The sequence below is a fragment of the Hippichthys cyanospilos genome, chromosome 6 (assembly GCF_059441005.1).
Source record: "Hippichthys cyanospilos isolate Australia breed blue-spotted pipefish chromosome 6, RoL_Hcya_1.0, whole genome shotgun sequence".
In the NCBI taxonomy this organism is placed as follows: Eukaryota; Metazoa; Chordata; class Actinopteri; order Syngnathiformes; family Syngnathidae; genus Hippichthys; species Hippichthys cyanospilos.
In genome coordinates this window covers 1,183,056-1,203,631 of record NC_142374.1, presented here as the reverse complement: position 1 = coordinate 1,203,631, position 20,576 = coordinate 1,183,056, and the positions used below count along the sequence as shown (strand labels likewise).

General features: G+C 40.4%; 2 protein-coding genes and 1 long non-coding RNA gene across 6 annotated transcripts in view; 1 reads left to right on the top strand and 2 right to left on the bottom strand.

Moving 5' to 3' along the window:
- The window catches only part of exoc3l1 (exocyst complex component 3-like 1), a 71,960-nt gene extending 70,735 nt beyond the window's left edge, over positions 1-1,225 (bottom strand). The window contains exon 1 of one of the 4 annotated variants that reach the window (XM_088417860.1): positions 812-1,225. In XM_088417860.1, the coding sequence (XP_088273986.1) occupies positions 812-836 (25 nt within the window). In that variant the 5' untranslated portion in view covers positions 837-1,225. The remainder of the gene's footprint in view (positions 1-811) is intronic. The other 3 variants (XM_088417862.1, XM_088417863.1, XM_088417864.1) reach the window with 3 other exon arrangements.
- Positions 1,226-4,716: 3,491 nt separating this feature from the next.
- Positions 4,717-12,985, top strand: LOC148421809 (uncharacterized). Its single transcript, XR_015865958.1, has 4 exons — positions 4,717-4,823; positions 5,093-5,269; positions 6,616-12,462; positions 12,557-12,985. It is a non-coding gene; the product is annotated as an uncharacterized LOC148421809 (long non-coding RNA).
- The window catches only part of spata2l (spermatogenesis associated 2-like), a 43,245-nt gene continuing 28,261 nt past the window's right edge, over positions 5,593-20,576 (bottom strand). Inside the window, exon 4 of the mRNA XM_088417868.1 lies at positions 5,593-7,156. Coding sequence (XP_088273994.1) covers positions 6,185-7,156 — 972 coding nt within the window. The 3' untranslated portion in view covers positions 5,593-6,184. The remainder of the gene's footprint in view (positions 7,157-20,576) is intronic.

Here is a 20,576-nt window from a genome sequence, read left to right as displayed (position 1 = left end):
GCGCGCAGCCCGCTCCATCATATCCGCGTCCGAAGCAACTTGCCTCTGGCATGTCAATCACACACTCCTCCGCCTCCTTCTTTACTCCCCGCCGAGAGCCGACGCCACCTAACATCCTCACACACAGCGATACGGGTGGGCGAAATATCCCACTTCTGACACCAATGTAATGCCCCGGAAGTGAGTAAGGATGCACTCAGTCGTCAGCGTGGCTCTAACACTTTATTTTCAACAGAACAATGTCATAAAGAATTCCTAGAACGAGCTGCTGTTGGCCACAACTCACGCCGACTCTAACTAACTTGACAACCAGCGAGTTCTTCCTTTCGTCCTCGTCCCTAGTCCCTCCTACCTCACGTGACCTCCCCAGCAACAGTAACTCCTCCCCATCCATTCGCAACAATACATGGACATTACAATATATTAGTTTAAAGCTAGCGTCACCTAGTGGCTGCAAAAATGTCATTAGTCAAAGATTACAGTCAATCCTGTTTGGTTTTACCTACACCTATTGTCACGTTTCCTGCCTTTTTAGTTTGTGTTGATTTGCAGACTGTCTCCTTCCTCCGCATTGGGCGGGGCCATCGGACTCTCACACCTATTGCGCATCTCGTCAGAGGGCTTTATAAGCTGGCCGGCACTTACAAGCCTTTGCGTGCTCCTTTTGGTAATAAACTCTGTAACATCACCTCTTGTGCCTGGTTGGGGTACATCCCCATTTGGGATCCGCGGGTTATTCGTGACAGAATCACCCGGCAGACAATTCCTACATCAGTGCTCCCTGGCGTTCGATCAGCAGCCGTTGACTTACCGGTATGAACGATCACGGAGAGCATTCATCATGAGTCTGTTGACCGATAAAGCGGCCGCCTGGGCGATGGCGCCTAGTAAACTTAGGTAAAGTTGGCAAGATATTGGCAGATTCGGACTTTCGCGATCAATACCTCTCAGACAAAACGTCGTCGAAACACCAAAGTTGCCTTTATGCCTGCTTCATAACACGGACTACCAGCTACAATGTCAAAAAAGCCATTTGTAAAATATTTAAACCGTTCGTTTCGCTGAAAAGACGCAATTGATCTCTATGAACAGCAGAGGCTGGGCGAGTGCGCAAGGGACCGTCTCCAAATTACTATATGAGGAGGGGGAAAAAAAAAACAACGCCACATTTTGTGATTATGAATTCAACGAACACATCAAAGACATTAACATAATCTTATTGGAACAGTGCTTTTGGATAAAGAAGCGTTTGTTTAATTTTGGACAAGTTTTGTTCTTAAAAATCATTAATAAACTAAATATTCATCTATAGCTCCAATATTGTTTAATATAAGGAGTCCAAAATCACTGGGGACATTGACATTTTCATGATCACACTACAACACTCGTTTTTTAAATACATTATTTTGATACATTTTGGGGATTTATTTTAAAGGCTTGTTAATCATTTATACCCTCTGTCACGGGGGTGCGCGGCGGTTGTGGAGGCCGGGGTGGTTGCGGACCCAGAAGTAGGGGAGCGTCGGGGTTGATGAAATCCATTTATTTATTAAGGGACGGGAACAAAAGTGGGAGAAAACAGAACGGCAAAAACACGAACTAAGGGCGCAGGCAGGCTGGTTGAACAGAAAACAAAACCGACGGGCAGGCTAGCAGGAAAACATGGGGCAGACTTACGACGTGAGAGACACGGGAGATGTGACCATGACAAGACAAGACAATGTTCCGACAAGGGCTGTAACAGAAACTAGGTTTAAATACATTCACAAACTAATCAAACTAACACATGGCAGCTGGGCAAGGACAACAGGCAAAGGGAGCGGATTGGAGGACACGAGGGGCAGGTAACAGACAGGTAGACTAAATCAAAACTAACGCAGGGAGACACGAGAGGAGTAGAAGCAGAACCATTTATGAAAACAGAAAGGAACATAACCCCTCAAAATAAACCCACAACCCAAAATCCAACAACCATGACGCCCTCAAAATGAATCACTGGCTCCCCTTTCTGAGTTGGGGTAAACACTCCTAAATCACTACAACCATCAATGAAGTACTGCCAATTATGCTACAACTGCTGGTTTTCTAATAAATTCCTTTGATAATAATATTCAATGGCAGTAAATGAGCCCAATATGGGCCAAATTTGAAGTTCTGTTCTTAAAAATCATTAATAAACTAAATATTCATCTATAGCTCCAATATTGTTTAATATAAGGAGTCCAAAATCACTGGGCACATTGACATTTTCATGATCACACTACAACACTTGTTTTTTAAATAAACTATTTTTGATAAATTTTGGGGATTTATTTTAAATGCTTGTTAATCATTTATACCCTCAAAATGAATCACTGGCTCCCCTTTTGAGTTGGGCTAAACACTCCTAAATCACTACAACCATCTATGAAGTACTGCCAATTATGCTACAACTGCTGGTTTTCTAATAAATTCCTTTGATAATAATATTCAATGGCAGTAAATGAGCCCAATATGGGCCAAATTTGACACCTATAGTGTGTACCTCTCGACTTCCCGTTTTCAAGCGTTTAGAATGGATGGCAGGGTCGAGATATTTTGACAATCTACACAATATTTTAGCTTCAGAGTGTTTTTTTTTGTATGCTTTTATGCTTTTCCTTTGATATCATGCGTCAAAAACATCTAAAAGCCTGAAGTGGCTCAGCAAAAAAAACCTTGGCATCATATTCAACTAACCTCTTTTCAAATGCATGTTAAGAACACTGCGCCAACTGCATTCTTTCACCTTTACAATATCTTGTAAAGTTCTTGAAGTTTGAGTGAGACATGGTGTCTGCAACAATGAGTTGTTTCACTGGAACATGAACAGCTTAAAGGCTTATATTGAAGCAGTGATTGAAGCTACGCCAATCACCAAAGACAGACTAGATGAGAGGGGCCACAAGCAAATCGGGCGAAACGGGGACATTTACCGCCCGTTTGCAAGAACCCTGGGTCGTTGTAGACAAGGCCTAAGAGAGTAGTATCAAAAACATGCAGGTTTGTTGCCCTCGAGGACTGGAGTTTAAGACCTGTGACTTAGCCCAATTGAGTATCGTACAGTAGTCAACACATATAGGACCAAAAGTGACAACATTCAATGAATAAATGTACCATTAAATAAGTGCCATTGATTACATGGTTAATTAATCAAATGTGTCATTAATTAAATACATGTTTAATTAAATGATTAACTCTTTCAGTGCCAAACATTATCATGGAAAAGGAAATTAAATAAATGTTTCATCAAATGTTCCGACAGTTATTTAATTATTGAATGATACATTCATTTATTGAATTTTGGCACTTTCGGTCCTCCATAATGTTGCGGCATTTCATAAATTCAGTTTATCTGTCAAACTCTCCCATCAAAGTTTTGATGAGCAGGTTCTAACACCCAATTGGTTACCATTCCTCTTCAACCTGCAGGATAACCAATCAGGTGTTAGGGCCTGCCCATCAAACCTACATGAGCGAGTTTGACAGAAAAAATGAATTCACGAAATGCAGCAACAAAGAACCATAAAAAAATGAAATAAATTATCATATAATTTAATTAAAGACATTTAATGAAATATTTATTTAATTCATTAAACATGTAATTGACTTTTGACACTTTCATTTAATTACTTAAAGTGATGGTGTGTAAGATTTAGACTGTTTTTCATTACAGACAGCAGGAGGTGCTGCATTTACCATTGTCCGTAGCTATAACAATAATGGCCGCTTAGGAGAAGTGCTACGCCCAATGTAATATAATTTAATGGTAACTAGACCTATGATTATTTTTAAAACATACTGTTGGTTATTAAGAGCACAATAAAGTTTTTGAAATTTAGAATCATTTAATTTGTTCCTTTTAAATGAAAAACAGTCTAAATCTTATAAACTGTCCCTTTAATGGTACATTTATTTATTGAATTTTGGCACTTTCAGTCCTACTTACACATACTGTATACCCGTACAGCAAGAAATGTATCCATCGCTGTAATTCAATCAGTACTCACTCAGTGCTTTCTTCCCAACACAATTCAGTCATGGTTCCATAATACAAAATTCACATGTGAGCACAAGTCATCTGGATCATACCAACTAACCAAGCTCAAGTAAAAAGCAAGGTTTGCTGAGGATAACTCACTAAATACAGTAATACCCTATTGTTAGAATAATTGTAAAGATAGTGATTATACATTTGCTACAAAATATAAATGCTTGCAATGAATAAATGCTTTGCAGTGTGAATGATTGTGGTTAGAATTATAATTATTATAGTGACTATAAATTTGCCACAAATATAACTGGTTGAAGAGAAGAAAAGGTATGCTGTGGGAATGAGTGTGAGAAAAACTGTCTTGGTATTGTTTTGTCTCACGTAAATGAAGGCCGCTCAAGCCTGCCAAATGGAGCGCTCCCGCAGCTGTGACTCTTATCGATGTCTCGCTATGCATAATGTTTTATCAGAATGCCCTACTACGTATAATATTTTATCATACATGCATTAGTTTCTCACCCATATGCTCACACATGGGAGGACAAGTACACAAGACTTGCATTTTTTCTTGAGGGCCGGGACCTTCATGTAGTAAGGGATCTCTGTATCACTGTTCTGGCTCCTTATGAGCCATTGTACCATTTCTGTTGTTACAAAACTGTTCGTTTCATTCATTTAAAAGTTTGCGTGAATGTGAAAGGACAACCGGATCCTGTTGCCTTGTGCACTTCCTGTTTTCCCATCGAGCATGAAGGGAATGCTTGAATGGCGACAACTCACTAGTCCTCAAGTCTTGAGCCAAGCACAGCCTGTATGTATATATATTTGTTATGTTTAGAGTTGTATACGTTTATTGGTCTTATTGTTTGAATGTTTGTATCATAAAGACGGGGGAAATCAGTTCGCTTATGGGGATTAGCATCGAGTTAGCGATTAGCATCGAGCTAGCGGATAGCACATTAGCTCGCGACTGTTAGCATGCCTGTCTAACCTCGTGCTATGTCATGCGGCATTCAAGTTACTTTGTTGTATTTTATTTGCCGCAGCATGTAAATAGTTTTTATGTTTTTCTTGTTTCAGTTTTACACCTACTTAAAGCACCTAAAGTGATTAAAAAGGGGAAGAATCACCAACAGCTGTCTTTTTTTGGAGGAGTTGACTATCTGCCTAGCTAGCTGAAACGTCAGCGAGGGCAGAATAACCACATAAAAGAAAGAAGGGTCAGAGAGGCTGGCAGAGCCCAGTGAGTTGTCCTTGGTCAGTTCCTCTTCGCTCCCCTCATGCATGAGCTGGGAAGATTGCCTTTTCTGTGTACAGCTCCTTACACATGTCTGACAAATGAACCTGACACATATTCTTAACTTACAGCTCACAAACTAATTTGCATTCCCTTGTTAAGTGCCAATCAGAATGATTGTCAATGACACCACTTTGATATGAGCCCATCGGTTACTTGACATCACCTCTTTATGACAAAAGAAAGGCATCCCATAATGCTTTGTTCAGATATGTGCAAATCGGGTACTGTATTCACTCAAAACATATTTAAAAGGACAAACTGCACAAAACTCTCTTGCTCCTCAATTCCAAACTACGCTTTTTACTTTAAACTTGTGCAATGAACAGGGTGAACAAAATTGTGTGTGTACACATGCATTCCATTTCTTAAAATCATGACTGCATAGCGCAAAACAAACAATGCAATCCCAAACATGAGTGGAAAATGATGATCACTGCATGACTTCATTTTCATAGTATACCTACTCTGAAATTGCAGCATCTCTACAGTATGTTACAATACACCAAATTTTCCTGAGTTCATAGACGTTATTAGTATTTTGCCTACTATGGCTGTTTGGTCCTTCCATAATTGTTTAGGGTAACAGCTGATTATGGAAGCCACGGACGATCCAATCAGGCTGAATTCGTTGCTGATCTGTCGGCAGAATGGGCATCCATCAGTGACGAAACGTCGGACCAAACACATGGCAATGATTAACATATGCAAATGCATATCCCCCCTCCACCCGGCAGGCATGAAATAAAACCAACTATGTTGCATGCCTGTTTTTTTTTTTTAAGACATCATTTGAGCATCAAGTTCACTGTGCATTTTTCCCACTGCACATTTAAGGCACATCAAGTATGACAACCTCAGGTTACACAGACAAATCACAAAGATGCCTGGTCAAGTGTTTGGCCACAGATACACATGAAAGGATTTCTATACCAACAAATATTACAATACTCATTTCCACAATATCTGCACAAAACCAAGGGCTTTCTAGAACAAGCCCTACCACAGGAGCACTTCCCAAGTGGTTTAAGTGGGTGTTGACTCTGGCAAAAGTCCAAATCTTTGCAAATAGGTGAGTGGAATACTCTGCAGCTCAGACACACAACCTGCGAGTCGAGGCGGTTGAGGTCACAGCAGTCATGGTAACTTATTAGATGATTAATAGGGCTCAATGATTTTGGGTTGTCACACAAAGATAAAGTGGACATTAATGTAGAGCTGCTGCTGAGAGTTGGTGAAACATTCAAAGGTTGCGGTTTGACATTTTGGCTCTGAGGTGACACGACTGATTCTTTCATCTTGTCAGGCACTTTATGCCCTTCATGGGAACAATGCTGAAGCACATCACAGGAGTTATTATGGACCGTGTTGCAGTCCATACACTGGTTCAAGTAGAGCTGAGGAGACTGGAGGCAGGTGCACAGGTGATTGCTTTCCACATCAACTTTTCCCATTGCTACTGTATCTCCCCGTCGAAGGTAGGGTTGGAGACCCAACTCAACATCATCAGCCGTATCTCCACCAGCGCTGTCTGCTTGGCTCATTCTAGCCGAGGAACCTCCAAATGATTCCGATTGGAACTTACTACTAACCTGGCAGCTAAGTGTTGATACACAAACACGTTCTCTTATTGCTTTGGAGGATGAGAACAGTGCTTCATTGTGGTGCATTTGAATAGGCAGTGTGCCCCACGCTAATGAGAAGGGATGGTCATCATTAGGAACAAGCACACCTCTCTCCCCTCCATTCATCTGCTTGTCTGTATACAGATCCACATCGGATTCTTCATCAGACTCAATCAGTGGCTGATTGAATCCCATTGACCTTTTAGTGTTGTCCAGAGCAACCTGCAGAGACATACACAACAATGACTCAGATTTCAATGGTTCGTTTTCAAACTATTTATAAAAAAATAAAAAACTCATGACCTCTAGGGTCAAAACCATGCCTAATAATTTCGATCCCTCTATCCACCCATTTATCAATCATATATTCATCCTATATCAACCGCTTTAGCCTTAGTCGGGTTGCGGAGGCAGCAGCTTTAGCTGGGAAGCCCAGATAGTGCTCACAAACATTTTGCCAAATCGACCCGTACAAATGACACATTTCAGTTTTATACTTGATTAAACGTGGAATAAACGGGCTGAGATCATGGGAAAGAGATATGGAAGGGTTAAGGCCACTAATGACGAAAGACGGAATGAAGAGGACACACCGTGTGCCTCAGAAGACCGTAACTATGCTTCCGCTAGCAAAGCTATGAGCCTCCCCGATTCGGCAACCATATATACGGTCTTGGAAGAACTGTGAGAATTTCGTAAGGATTTTCTGGACTTCAAATCAGAGCTCAGAGCTGTGAACCAGAGGACTGCTGAAGCTGAAACTCGAATTGAAACCGCAGAGGATCAGATTCAGAATGTGGAGCAGGTGCTAGCCAAAATGCTAAGAGTTATGGCAGGAAAACAAACTTATTCTACTTAAGAAAGTAGAGCTCGGAGGGTGAATTTGATACTGTAAAATGTCCGTGAGGGGGATGAGAATGTCTCCACGATGGTTGATGATGTGGAGAAACTTCTCCGAAAATTTGGATATCCCCACTTAGGCTTGGCAGTAGGCAAGGAGGCAGAAGACAAGGAGGGTGGAACGAATCCCAAAGTTTGCTAAATCATATCTAGAGTATGGGTCTTCAGAAAATGTATGTGTTTAATAGTTGAATGCAGTTAACGCTGTTATTTTAGACCTAATTAACTAATAATTAATATTCATCCATTCAAAATCAATGCATTTCAGTGTAACTGAAAATTCATAACAGAACCAATGAATGGAGGAACTTGGGAGATGCATTCTATCACATTTAGATTTATTTCCTGAGCACTCTACAGTACAATCTTAAATTGTCAACTTCAGAATGCTAAGAGGGTATTGGTGTTTGCTGTGCCAGTGTGTGGAAGCAGTTTTGTAAGGCTGCAGTGCAACAATGGCAGATAACACCATGATATTTTGCTGTACTGCTGGGAAATGAGGTGAGTGTTGATTGGTTTGATTTGTTTTATGACTCGTGTGAGAATTAATAAGGACATGATTGATTACTGACTGCTTTTGTGAAAGAATTAGATAAACCAAGCTGTCCACATACGGCTATGCCTACCAACATCAATCAGTTTGTCTGGTGTAAACTATTGTCAATAACTTCTAAGCTGTGGATTTTCACAAAAGAAGAAAAAAAATAATTGAGGGTATGAGCCTATAATATAATATAGCACACTTTATGGAGGGAGGGTTTTCTGTCCAACTGGGCAAGAACAAACTCTTTGGAAGAATACCAGTAAACCAGACAATAGAAGAGACAGTCAACAAGGACACCGAGACTGCTGGTGGAACCAAGGGTATCAGCTTAAAAGCTGCTGCAGTCACCAGATACTATCTGACTTCAGAAAACAAAACTCAGCATCTGAGGCTAATTAGGAGCATGGTAGGGATTGAATCTTCAGAGTTTTTCAGCCATCAAGATCTACAAAGGCCCAGGGTACAGAAGGATAGGGCGGATATGAATGCATTTGTAGAGCTCATGAAGGGAAGCTGGGTTAACCCTTTTGGTCCAGAAGAGTCTTATCATTCGTCTTTCCACTGGAATTTCTGTGTCACCAGACAGTCTGCATGCACAGCAGACTGGTGAGGAAGCATATATGAAATTCAGAACATTTGGGAAAAGATTCACCCACAACAAAATTCAATGACAAAATACAAAACAGAACCTAAAAACATTCACAAACATGAAGGCAAATGTGCGGATGAAACAAGGACAAAAGAAGGATGTGATCTTAAAAGCTGAGCGAGATCTCTTTGGACATATGATAATTGCTTCACAAAGTAGAAATTTGAACATTGAAGATGTCCTGGCTCATCCACTGGGCCCTTTACCTTGGGCACTCTCCAATCCTCATGGCTAGCTGAGAAAAACTGATAAGGCTGCTATTGCAAGAGAATTGGAGATATCAGCATCATCAGTTGAAGATATTGGAGAGAACACTGCATGCACTATTGATAGAATGAGCCTTGTCCAGAAAGTAAAAGGAGATGGCAAAACCTTCGGGCAGATTGCAAACCAAACTTATCAACCAAGCATTACTTGAAGGAAGAAACTGTGCACGGATAGATGTTGTATTTGATGTGTACCGGAAGACATCAATCAAAAATGCTGAGTGGTCCAGTCGTGGCTCAGGGGGTAGCACTCAGTGGAACAATTTTGCCCCTCGACATAATGTTGTGCAGTGGCGAAAACTGTTAAGTAATGCTGACAGCAAAACAGCCTTAATACAATTCTTCGTGGACTAGTGGAAACTACCAGAGAGTCTGGCAAAGCTTCAGAGCAAACAGTTCTTTACAACTTGAGGAGAGACATGCTATTGTCTGCGTGAAGAAGTCTGGAATATTGTGGAAGAGCAGACACTTGAATGCTCCTTCATGCAAATCATGGCAGCCAGAATGGCTATCAAACCTTATTTATTATAAGTGAGGACACTGATGTCATGACTTAGTATCACCATATGTTCCGTCCTGACAACTTCGATCACAAAATGCCGGTTTGCTATCGACCCCACGGGCTAAAAAGAAGTCTGCGGGATCAAGGGCATTTTCCATTCGCGCGCCAGTACTATGGAATGCCCTACCTATGGAAGTTCGCGCAGCCACCTCAGTAGAAATCTTTAAATCCCGACTAAAAACACATTTATATTCTAAAGCATTTAGTTAATTGAGCCTGTCTGCAGCTTTCTTCTTCTTTCTTTTTTCCTGCCCCCCTCTTCCGGCCGGGAGAGGGGGCTAGCTAGATGGTGAGGGTTGACCTGACCGCCTCCATTGGGTCTTGTACTGGTCGACCATCACGGGTTAGGAGTTCGGCCGTCTGCGGTCCACCTGGCTGGAATGTGGGATGGTTCCTGCTCAATGGCTTTGCCTGCTGTCAAGACATCACTGCACTATATAGCACAACATGTTTTCTGTAATTTATATTGTTTCTGTGTTTGGTACATGCACCATCCACTTCAACCTGTGGGCCTGGAAGGGGGCTCCTCCCACCTGTGGTCCCTTCTGGAGGCTTGAGTTTTACTTCCCCTTCTGGGAGCTTTGACAGGGGATGCTGTTGTGTACCTTATACTGAAAAGATGTCTCTGTACGACTTCTTTTCAGAGGTCTCCACATGACCTCTTTTCATCTGTGAAGCCCTTTGAGACTTTGGTGATTTAGGGCAATATAAATAAAATTTGATTTGATTTGATGATCCTTTCCCTTGCATGCTGTAAGAGTATAAATGGTTTTCTCTGTCAGAAGACAGGCACTCAGAATTGCACACGTTACATCAATATCAGCAACCTTGCTCAGTGCCTTGGAGAAGATCTCTGTGATGCAATGGATGTCTTCCAATTTTCTGCTTCTTAACCCTAGTGGAACAGAGATGTTAATTATTGGCCCTGCTCATCATCAGCACTTGATTAAGATTACCACGTTGAACCTGAAAAACTGTACTATTTCCCAAAGTAGTTCTGCAAAAAATCTAGGCGTGATATTTGACTCAACTCTGTCCTTTCGAACACATATTAATAACATGACAAGAACGGCGTTTTTTCACCTCCGCAATATAGCTAAAACTCGCCCTATTCTTTCTCTTAGCGATGCAGAAACATTAATTCATGTATTTGTTACGTCGCACCTGGACTATTGTAACGTTTTGTTTTCTGGACTTCCCATGTCCTACATCAAAAGCCTGCAGTCTGTAGAGAATGCAGCAGCGAGACTATTGACAAGGACGAGAAAGTTCGATCACATTACTCCGATTCTAGCTGACCTGCATTGGCTTCCAATACACGTGAGATGTGATTTTAAGGTGCTGTTAATTACTTATAAAAATTTACACGGTTTAGCTTCTTCCTACCTCGTCGACTTAGTATCACCATATGTTCCCTCCCGACAACTTTGGTCACAAAATGTCGAGTGCTATCGACCCCATGGGCTAAAAAGAAGTCCGCGGGATCAAGGGCATTTTCCATTCGCGTGCCAGTAGTATGGAATGCCCTACCTATGGAAGTTTGCGCAGCCACCTCAGTAAAAATCTTTAAATCGCGACTAAAAACACATTTATATTCAAAAGCATTTAGTTAATCGAGCCTGTCTGCAGACTTCTTTTTTCCTTTTTCCTGCCCCCCTCTTCCGGCTCGGAGAGGGGGCTAGCTAGATGGCTAGCTACTTGACTTGACCGCCTCCATTTGGTCCTGCGCTGATCGACCATCACGGGTTAGGAGATCGGCCGTCTGCGGTCCACTTGGTTGGAATGTGGGATAGTTCCTGCCCAATGGCTTTGCCTGCTGTCAAGACATCACTGCACTATATAGCACAATGTTTTCTGTAATCCATATTGTTTATGTGTATCTATTTGTCTGCATTTGGTATATGCAGCATCCACTTCAACCTGTGGGCCTGGAAGGGGGCTCCTCCCACCTGTGGTCCTTTCTGGAGGTTTCTGATTTTCCCCTAATTGGGGTTTTTGAGTTTTTCTTTCCCCTTCTGGGAGCTTTGACAGGGGATGCTGTTGTGTACCTTACACTGAAAAGATGTCTCTGTATGACTTCTTTTTTCAAAAGAAGTCTGCACATGACCTCTTTTCATCTGTGAAGCCCTTTGAGACTTCGGTGATTTAGGGCTATACAAATAAAATTTTATTGATTGATTGATTGATTGATTGATGCCCTAATAGGGATGCATGCCTTTACAGGTTGTGATAGTGCAAGTGCTTTTGCACGTCAAGGAAAACTCAGAGCTTTAAAGCTTGTCAAAAGAAGTAAGACATTCCAAGAGTCATTCAAATCCTTGTGAACATCCTGGGGTGTGTCAGATGAAGTAGACAGCTACATGGAATCATTAGTCTGCAGGGTGCATGCACCATCATTCAGCATATGCGACATAAATGATGTGCGTTACAGGCTATTCTGTGCAAAAAGGGGTGAAGTAGACTCCAGTTCACTCCCTCCTTGCAGGGACTGTTTAAAGCTGCATATACAGCCTGGCAATTATCAGGCTGGGGTCTGGAGGCATTGTCTGGAAGGGCAGCCAGACATACCTGACCCAAGAGGACATGGATGGACAACCAATGACATTGGTACTCAAAATACAACCCATGAACTGAAATTTACAATCTTGCTGTAATTGTTTTTATGAATGAGTAATTGAAGACATGTTTACTTATTTTATAGGAATTCTGATATTAGACTGGATGCAAGGACCACCAGCCCCATTGGCTTTTGGCCTGCAAACGTGTACAGATCTGCATACTTCCTGACTGCTCCTGCCTTTCAAACAAGTTAAAGTGTACAGAATTGTGTAGGTTACAGACTTGTAGCAATCAAATGCTGTTCTGGATGAATGATTATAGTGATGAAGATTGAAATGTGTGATGTGCTCTGCTAAAATGATGTGTGATATGTTCTGCTCCAATAAAGTTTAATTTTATAAGTGACATAATGCATTGAGAAATCTCTAAATGTCTAAATATGATATAATGCATCTCCCAAGTTCCTCCATTCATTAGTTCTGTAATGTATTACATTACATCGATTACATTAAAATGCATTGATTTTCAATGGCCAAATGTTAGTTATTAGTTAATTAGGTTTACATTGACAGTGTTCAGTGTGTTCAACTATCAAACCCATATCTTTTCTGAAGGCCCATACTCTCAAAATGAGATTTAGCAAAAGTTGGGATTTGACCCACCCTCCTTCAGTCTTCTGCCTCAATGTAATCCTTTATAATATGGAAGAAAATGTGTACGACTGATACATTTTGGTCAGTTTAATGTATGGGAAACTAAAGTATTCATCTCAACTGTATTTTTTCTGAATGCCTATGTTATCAACATATGATATAAAATACATTAAGACACATCCCATCATCCCAAACATTTTTATACACATATACCTATAGTAGGCATGTATTGTGAACGGTACTGGGTATGAGTATAAAAGCCTGCAAAAATCTAAGAAACCTACCACTTAGAGAGGGCTATCATATCAAATAATGTCCCTCAGACATAGAGGATTACAAAAATCAATGATAGATTGTGTCACCTCAGGTGGTCCTAATTTATGGTTCTGTTCTTTTACATTTTATGTTGGTAAACTATGAATTTGGTAAAGTTTGGTAAAATTTATTTACCATAATGTCAAGGGGCTCGTAAATCCAGTGAAGAGATATCGAATTTTAACCAAAATGAAAAAAGAACAACCTCAAGTGGTAACCCACTTGAACGAGGTTGAACACAGTAAATTAAAGAGAATGGGATTTTCTCTAACATTTTGTTCCTCATATAGCACTGGTTGAAGACGAGGAGTGGTGACCCTCATTTCTAACATTTTGAAAAGACATTTGAACTGAAAGACAAGGAAGGAAGATTCATATTAGAGGTAGTATAGATGGTAATCTAGTCACATTTATGAACGTATACATACCTCCAAGTAATGACTTGAGTTTGTATCAGAAAACTATATTTTATGGTCACAGAATCTGAAGGCTTTTTGATATGTGGTGGGGACCTAAGTGTTCGTTTGAGTCCAGAACTCGATAGCTCAACTGGGAAAGTCCCAGAAGGTAATAACTTATAAAAGAAGATATGCATACTCTTTGAAGAAAGTGGCCTGATAAGACATTTGGAGGGATTGTCATCCAAGAAGGTGCGATTATTCAAATCCTCACTCCATCTATACAAGAATTGACTACTTCATAGCATTTATGAAGGATAAAGACAAAATTCAGACATGTGATATGGGAACAATAGACATGAGTGATCATGCGCCACTCTATTTAAAAGTAAATTTCTCAACCCTAATAAAACTGAGATGTTATTTATTGGCCCTGCTCATCATCAGCACCTGCTTAAGAATACCACGCTGAACCTAGAAAACTGTATTATTTCCCAAAGTAGTTCTGCAAAAAATCTCGGCGTGATATTTGACTCAACTCTCTCCTTTCGAACACATATTAATAACATGACAAGAACGGCGTTTTTTCACCTCCGCAATATAGCTAAAATTCGCCCTATTCTTTCTCTTAGCGATGCAGAAACATTAATTCATGCATTTGTTACGTCGCGCCTAGACTATTGCAACATTTTGTTTTCTGGCCTTCCCATGTCTCACATTAAAAGCCTGCAGTGTGTACAGAATGCAGCGGCGAGACTATTGACAAGGACGAGAAAGTTTGATCATATTACTCCGATTCTAGCTGACCTGCATTGGCTTCCAATACACGTGAGATGTGATTTTAAGGTGTTGTTAATTACTTATAAAATTTTACACGGTTTAGCTCCTTCCTATCTCGTCGACTTAGTATCACCTTATGTTCCGTCCCGACAACTTCGATCACAAAATGCCGGTTTGCTATCGACCCCACGGGCTAAAAAGAAGTCTGCGGGATCAAGGGCATTTTCCATTCGCGCGCCAGTACTATGGAATGCCCTACCTATGGAAGTTCGCGCAGCCACCTCGGTAGAAATCTTTAAATCCCGACTAAAAACACATCTATACTCAAAAGCATTTAGTTAAATTAGCCTGTCTGCAGCCTTCTTCTTTTTTCCTGCCCCCCTCTTCCGGCCGGGAGAGGGGGCTAGCTAGATGGTGAGGGTTGACTTGACCGCCTCCATTGGGTCCTGCGCTGGTCGACCATCACGGGTTAGGAGTCTAGCCGTCTGCGGTCCACCTGGCTGGAATGCGGGATGGTTCCTGCCCAATGGCTTTGCCTGCTGTCAAGACATCACTGCACTATATAGCACAATATGTTTTCTGTAATTTATATTGTTTCTGTGTTCGGTACATGCAGCATCCACTTCAACCTGTGGGCCTGGAAGGGGGCTCCTCCCACCTGTGGTCCCTTCTGGAGGTTTCTGATTTTCCCCAAATTGGGGTTTTTGAGTTTTTCCTTCCCCTTCTGGGAGCTTTGACAGGGGATGCTGTTGTGTACCTTACATTGAAAAGATGTCTCTGTATGACCTCTTTTCATTCTGTGAAGCCCTTTGAGACTTCGGTGATTTAGGGCTATATAAATAAAATTTGATTGATTGATTGATTGAAATTTGAATTTGGGTCCCAAAATAAACATGTAGAAATTAAACTCAAGCATACTCAAAGATACTAAATTCAAGGAACAAATCAAAAGGGAAATACAAAAATACCTTGAAAATAACGATAATGGAGAAATCTCGCTTCCTATACTATGAGATGCACTTAAAGCAGCACTAAGAGGAAAAATCATAGCAATTATCAAGTACAAGAAAAAAAATGCAAAACAGAACATTGGAGGAAGAACAGGACAAACTAAAAGAATTAGAAAAAGAAAACACGAAAATTAAAGATCCCAAAATGAAAAAGATGGCAAACAAGTTACAAGAAATTCATAAAGCATTTGTGTCATGCAATAAATTTTTCTATGCAAAAGTTCAGGGAGGAGATGTTAATCAAATTGATAGTTTATTGAACTCTTTTAATCCGCCCGTTACTACGAGTAACAGACTGGAAAACTGACTGCAGACATAACGGAAGTAGAACTTATAAAAGCAATTGGTCACATAAAGACAAACATGTCACCTTGGTTCAGGTGGCTATGGTATAAATAACTGAAAACAGAGTTTATTCTAATACTACTATCTACTTTTAACTGGGTTTTGAAAAATGCACAAATACCATCTAGCTGGAAAGCAGCAATTATTACAGCAATACCAAAGGAAGGAAAGGACAAAACAAATTGTGGATCTTAAAACCTATATCGATTCTTAAAAAGATTATAGATTGTTTGCTACTATGATTGTCTGACGTGTGGAAGAATTTTTACCCCAGTTGATATATATAAGAAACAGGAAGAGACACGATAACTGTTGGAGAAATACCTTAGCCACTTCTTTAATCAACTCTTAATCATTCCAATTAATAAATTAATAAATGGCATGTCAATCAATAATAACATGGTTATCGATGTTATGCCTATACTGAAAAGATGTCTTTGTACGACCTCTTTTCATTCTGTGAAGCCCTTTGAGACTTCGGTGATTTAGGGCTATATAAATAAAATTTGATTGATTGATTGATTGATGTTTAATCAATAATAATTAGTCAGCTATATCACGTGTTAATCAATCATGTGTTAACCAATCACACCATTCACAAATGTTAATCATTTGTGTTTTATTGATCTATTGATATTTCTTATTTGTGTTTGTTGATTCATATGATGATTATAAATTTGACACCTTTTAGACCATAAGACTTTGCTGCAGTTACGTTTCATATATTTCACATACGTTATGAGTTGTGTTAGTAATAATGGTTGTCGAGGTCTTTTCAGAGGGCAGTCCTCATCAGTGCTGTTGAGAAACAGCCTCACTTCCAGTGGCCAGAGCCACCAGAAGACTCCTCTGAAAGAGGAAGACGTTTGAGGAAGTGCTGTGGACCTGAGTGTTTGATTTACTGGAACCTGTTACTGCATATGATGTTGTACCACACTTACATGCGCTTATGTGTATTTCAAAGCTTTGGGTTCCGGCTGCACACATCGTTCCCCATGCATTTTTACCTTTTAGGGCTCGAATTCATGTAACCTAGGGAGATCTAAGATAATAAAGTGGGGGATGAGAGGGAAGGGCCTCAGAGCACAGCAGCACTGCAGCTTCTGTGGTCCTGACTCGTTCTCCTCATGCAAGGGCAAATACTTGCCTTCTTTCTTTGTGAACCACTGATTTCTGTAAGTGTTAACTTGGTAAACATACCAATAAGATACGAAGAACGCTTCATGTCATAAACTATATACAAGAAACCAAAATGGAAGCATTGCTTATTAGTGTGGATGCTGAAAAAGCCTTTGATTATGTTATCTGGGATTTTCTTTACAGAGTATCACAAAAATTTGGATTTAAAGGCACAACCATTAAATTGATCAAGGCTTGTTGTCAGTTTCAGATTAAAAAAAGGGCACGGGGATGCCCATGCTCTCCATTGTTATTTGCTTTGGATTTAGAACCTTTGGCACAATATATAAGACACAATCCATACATTAACGGTTTAACTATTGGAGAAAGGGAACACAGACTGGCTTGTTACGCAGATGACATTTTGAGGTATTTAGCAAAACCCACATATTCCCTTTCAGTACTTTTGCAATTTTTTGAACAACATGGTTGGCTCTTTGGATATAGGATAAATATAAATAAAACCCAAACGCGTACATATAATTAAAATCCACCTTTAGATATAAGAGCTAAGTACCCTATGAAGTGGCAAGCTGGCTCTTTAAAATATCTAGGTATCATGATCTCAAAAGATCATACAAAAATGTTTGATTTCAACTATATCCTATTGAATAGAAAGATAAATGAAGACTTGAAAAAGTGGAGCCTAATTCTATATTTATCATTATATTTGTGATTCAAATGAATCAAAATGGTTCACCTACCAAACCTACTATATTTATTTCAAACTCTGCCAATACAAATCTACCAGGCTCAATTTAATAAATGGGACAAAGATGATACCCAGATATTTATGTCATGGAAAGAAGTCGAGGGTCAACTTTAAGACACTGAAATTGCCTAAAGAGGGGTGGCTGGGGCCTACCATTTCTAAAGGATTGTTATAGAGCAGCACTGATGAAAGTGTTGATGAACCGGTGTGATATACAGTATCCTGTAACTCTCAGTGGAAAAGTATTGAGGAAAAGATCTTTCCTTTCCAATACAAGCAATCCTCGCTGATGCAAACATACGATATTGATATTGAAGAAAAGCTCTGGGGTTCAATGTATGTTATCCATTCGGAAGAGTATAGTTAAAGAACATGATTTGAGAAAAGACATTGCAAGTTTAAAATGGATTGCGTATGATTCTGATTTTCTACCAAAAAACTGGATGCAAAATTTAATTTTTGTCCCTCCAAAGGGATAACAATTACAAACTAGAGCTGCAAGCAGCTATAAAGGGCCCTCGCAGACCTATGCACGTTGGGGTATGAACAGGTCGGGGTATGAACAAAGACTATGAACGATGAAAAATTAGTTGTAGATGACTTCAGTGCAGGACTCTTATCAAGTTTGTAAAATTTAGAGAAGGTGGGATAATATGGGTTAGTTGGGGGGGAGTTACTGCAGCTTTTATTGTTACAGTTCCGTGACTTTCAATGCCGTATAGGCCACCCCCATTGTTGAAACATTGTACTATTTTGTGGAGGGCATTAGGCATGGCCAATGGCTTTTCAGACAACATTTAAGGGGTATCACTTCAAGGGGCTCAGCAGGATTACATAAAAACGTTAAGAAAATACTAAATTTTTTGCTGCCACTAGGTGGCGCCTGCACTACGATAAAAAATAGGCTTGTAGGTGTGGTTCACGTTGGAATCCCGTCCCATATATGACGTTTTGGATATATCAGATCATGTAGGTCCAATTACAGCAACTATTACCGTTTTGGCGAGAAATCGGACTTTAAATTGGCAGAGAGGCCACGCCCTCTTATGAAAAGTCATAAAAGTCAAGAACCTTCATGTTCCAATGTCTCAAAGCTTTGCTGCCCATTTTTGAGTTCATTTAGTCAAACAGGCATTGCATAGTACATAAAAGTGTAAAAAATGACATTTTTGTCCACTACTAGGTGGCGCTGTAAATGATTTGGAAGTTTATCACATAGCTGTATTAGGGCATGGCTTTTAAAGTCCCTGCAAAGTTTCAGATTGTTTGAAGCTGTTACAGCTGAGTTATTAAGGTTTTTGCCACTCTTGGCGAAAGGAAATATTAAACATAATTTAAAGCTCCACCCCCATCTTTTATGTCATGAGATCTTCAAGATATTTGGACTATGTGTGCCCCTCAGTCGGATAATGTTCCATGCCAAAGTTGAAGGTAATGGGGTGAACCGTTTAAGAGAAAAAGGCACTAGTTTTAGACCAGCTAATGTCTAAGTACGGGACAAAACAGCACATTAAAAAAATTCATAACAATTTTTCTGTACATTCTAGCACATCACTCCTATTTACTTTTTGTAGGTCTTACAGTCCTTCATTTGCCTATAAAGTTTCATAGCTGTAGGTCAAACCGAACAGGATTGACTATAATTTTTCGACTATGACATTTTTTGTTTTGGCTGCCACTAGGTGGCGCTCGCACTGCGACAAAAAAATATGTTGATAGGTGTGTTCCGCATTAGAAACCCATCAAATATATGAAGTTTGGAAAAGATAAGACCATCTGGGTCCAAATACAGCAACTTTGTTCGTTTTGACGCGACATCAGACTGACATTTTTGTTTGCCACTAGGTGGCCTTATAATATGGCGTTATATTTGTGCCACAATTACGCACGCGCGGAAAAAAAAAATTGAGCGGAGAAAATCAAACTGAGCAAGCAAAAACAGATTTTGAGAGCAAGAAAAAAACCATTGAGCGCGTAATGATAAGAGTTTGAGCGCGCGCCGATGGAGTTTGAACACAGAAAAAGAAATTGCTCGCTCAAAATTCCTTTTTGCTCGCTCGCAATAGCATTCTCCCGCTCAACATCTCGCTCTCGCTCGCGATACTCCTCCCTCCCTCGCTCAACATCGCGTTTGCTCAACATCGAGCTCTCGCTCGCTCGAGTCGTCCTCTGCGCTCGCTCAGTTCTGTTCACGCGTTACGTTTGTGCCACAAAACCAGCCAATCAGAGCTTGTAAAAGCACATTGATTGACAGCTTTGTATCCAATGAGATTGCTTGTTGTGTTCACCCGGAACGAGCAAACGAGAGTGCGTCACATCGACGTAGGCGGGAGGGGTGGGCTTATATTATTAAAGTACAAAAACTAACAAGGTATTTCTGTCAAATGATACAATACAGTAATAATAATAATATTAAAAGTAATTCTCCAGCCCAAGTCCGTGTTGACGCACACTCGTTTGCCCTTTTCGGGTGAACACAGGGCAAACGAGAGTGCGTCAACGGATAGCGTACAAGCAATCTCATTGGATACTAAGCTGTGTCAATCAAAGTGCTTTTACAAGCTCTGATTGGCTGGTTTTGTGGCACAAACGTAACGCGTGAACAGAACTGAGCGAGCGCAGAGGACGACTCGAGCGAGCGAGAGCTCAATGTTGAGCAAACACGATGTTGAGCGAGGGAGAGAGGAGTATCGCGAGCGAGAGCGAGATGTTGAGCGAGAGAGGGCTATCCCGAGCGAGCAAAGAGGAATTTTGAGCGAGCAATTTCTTT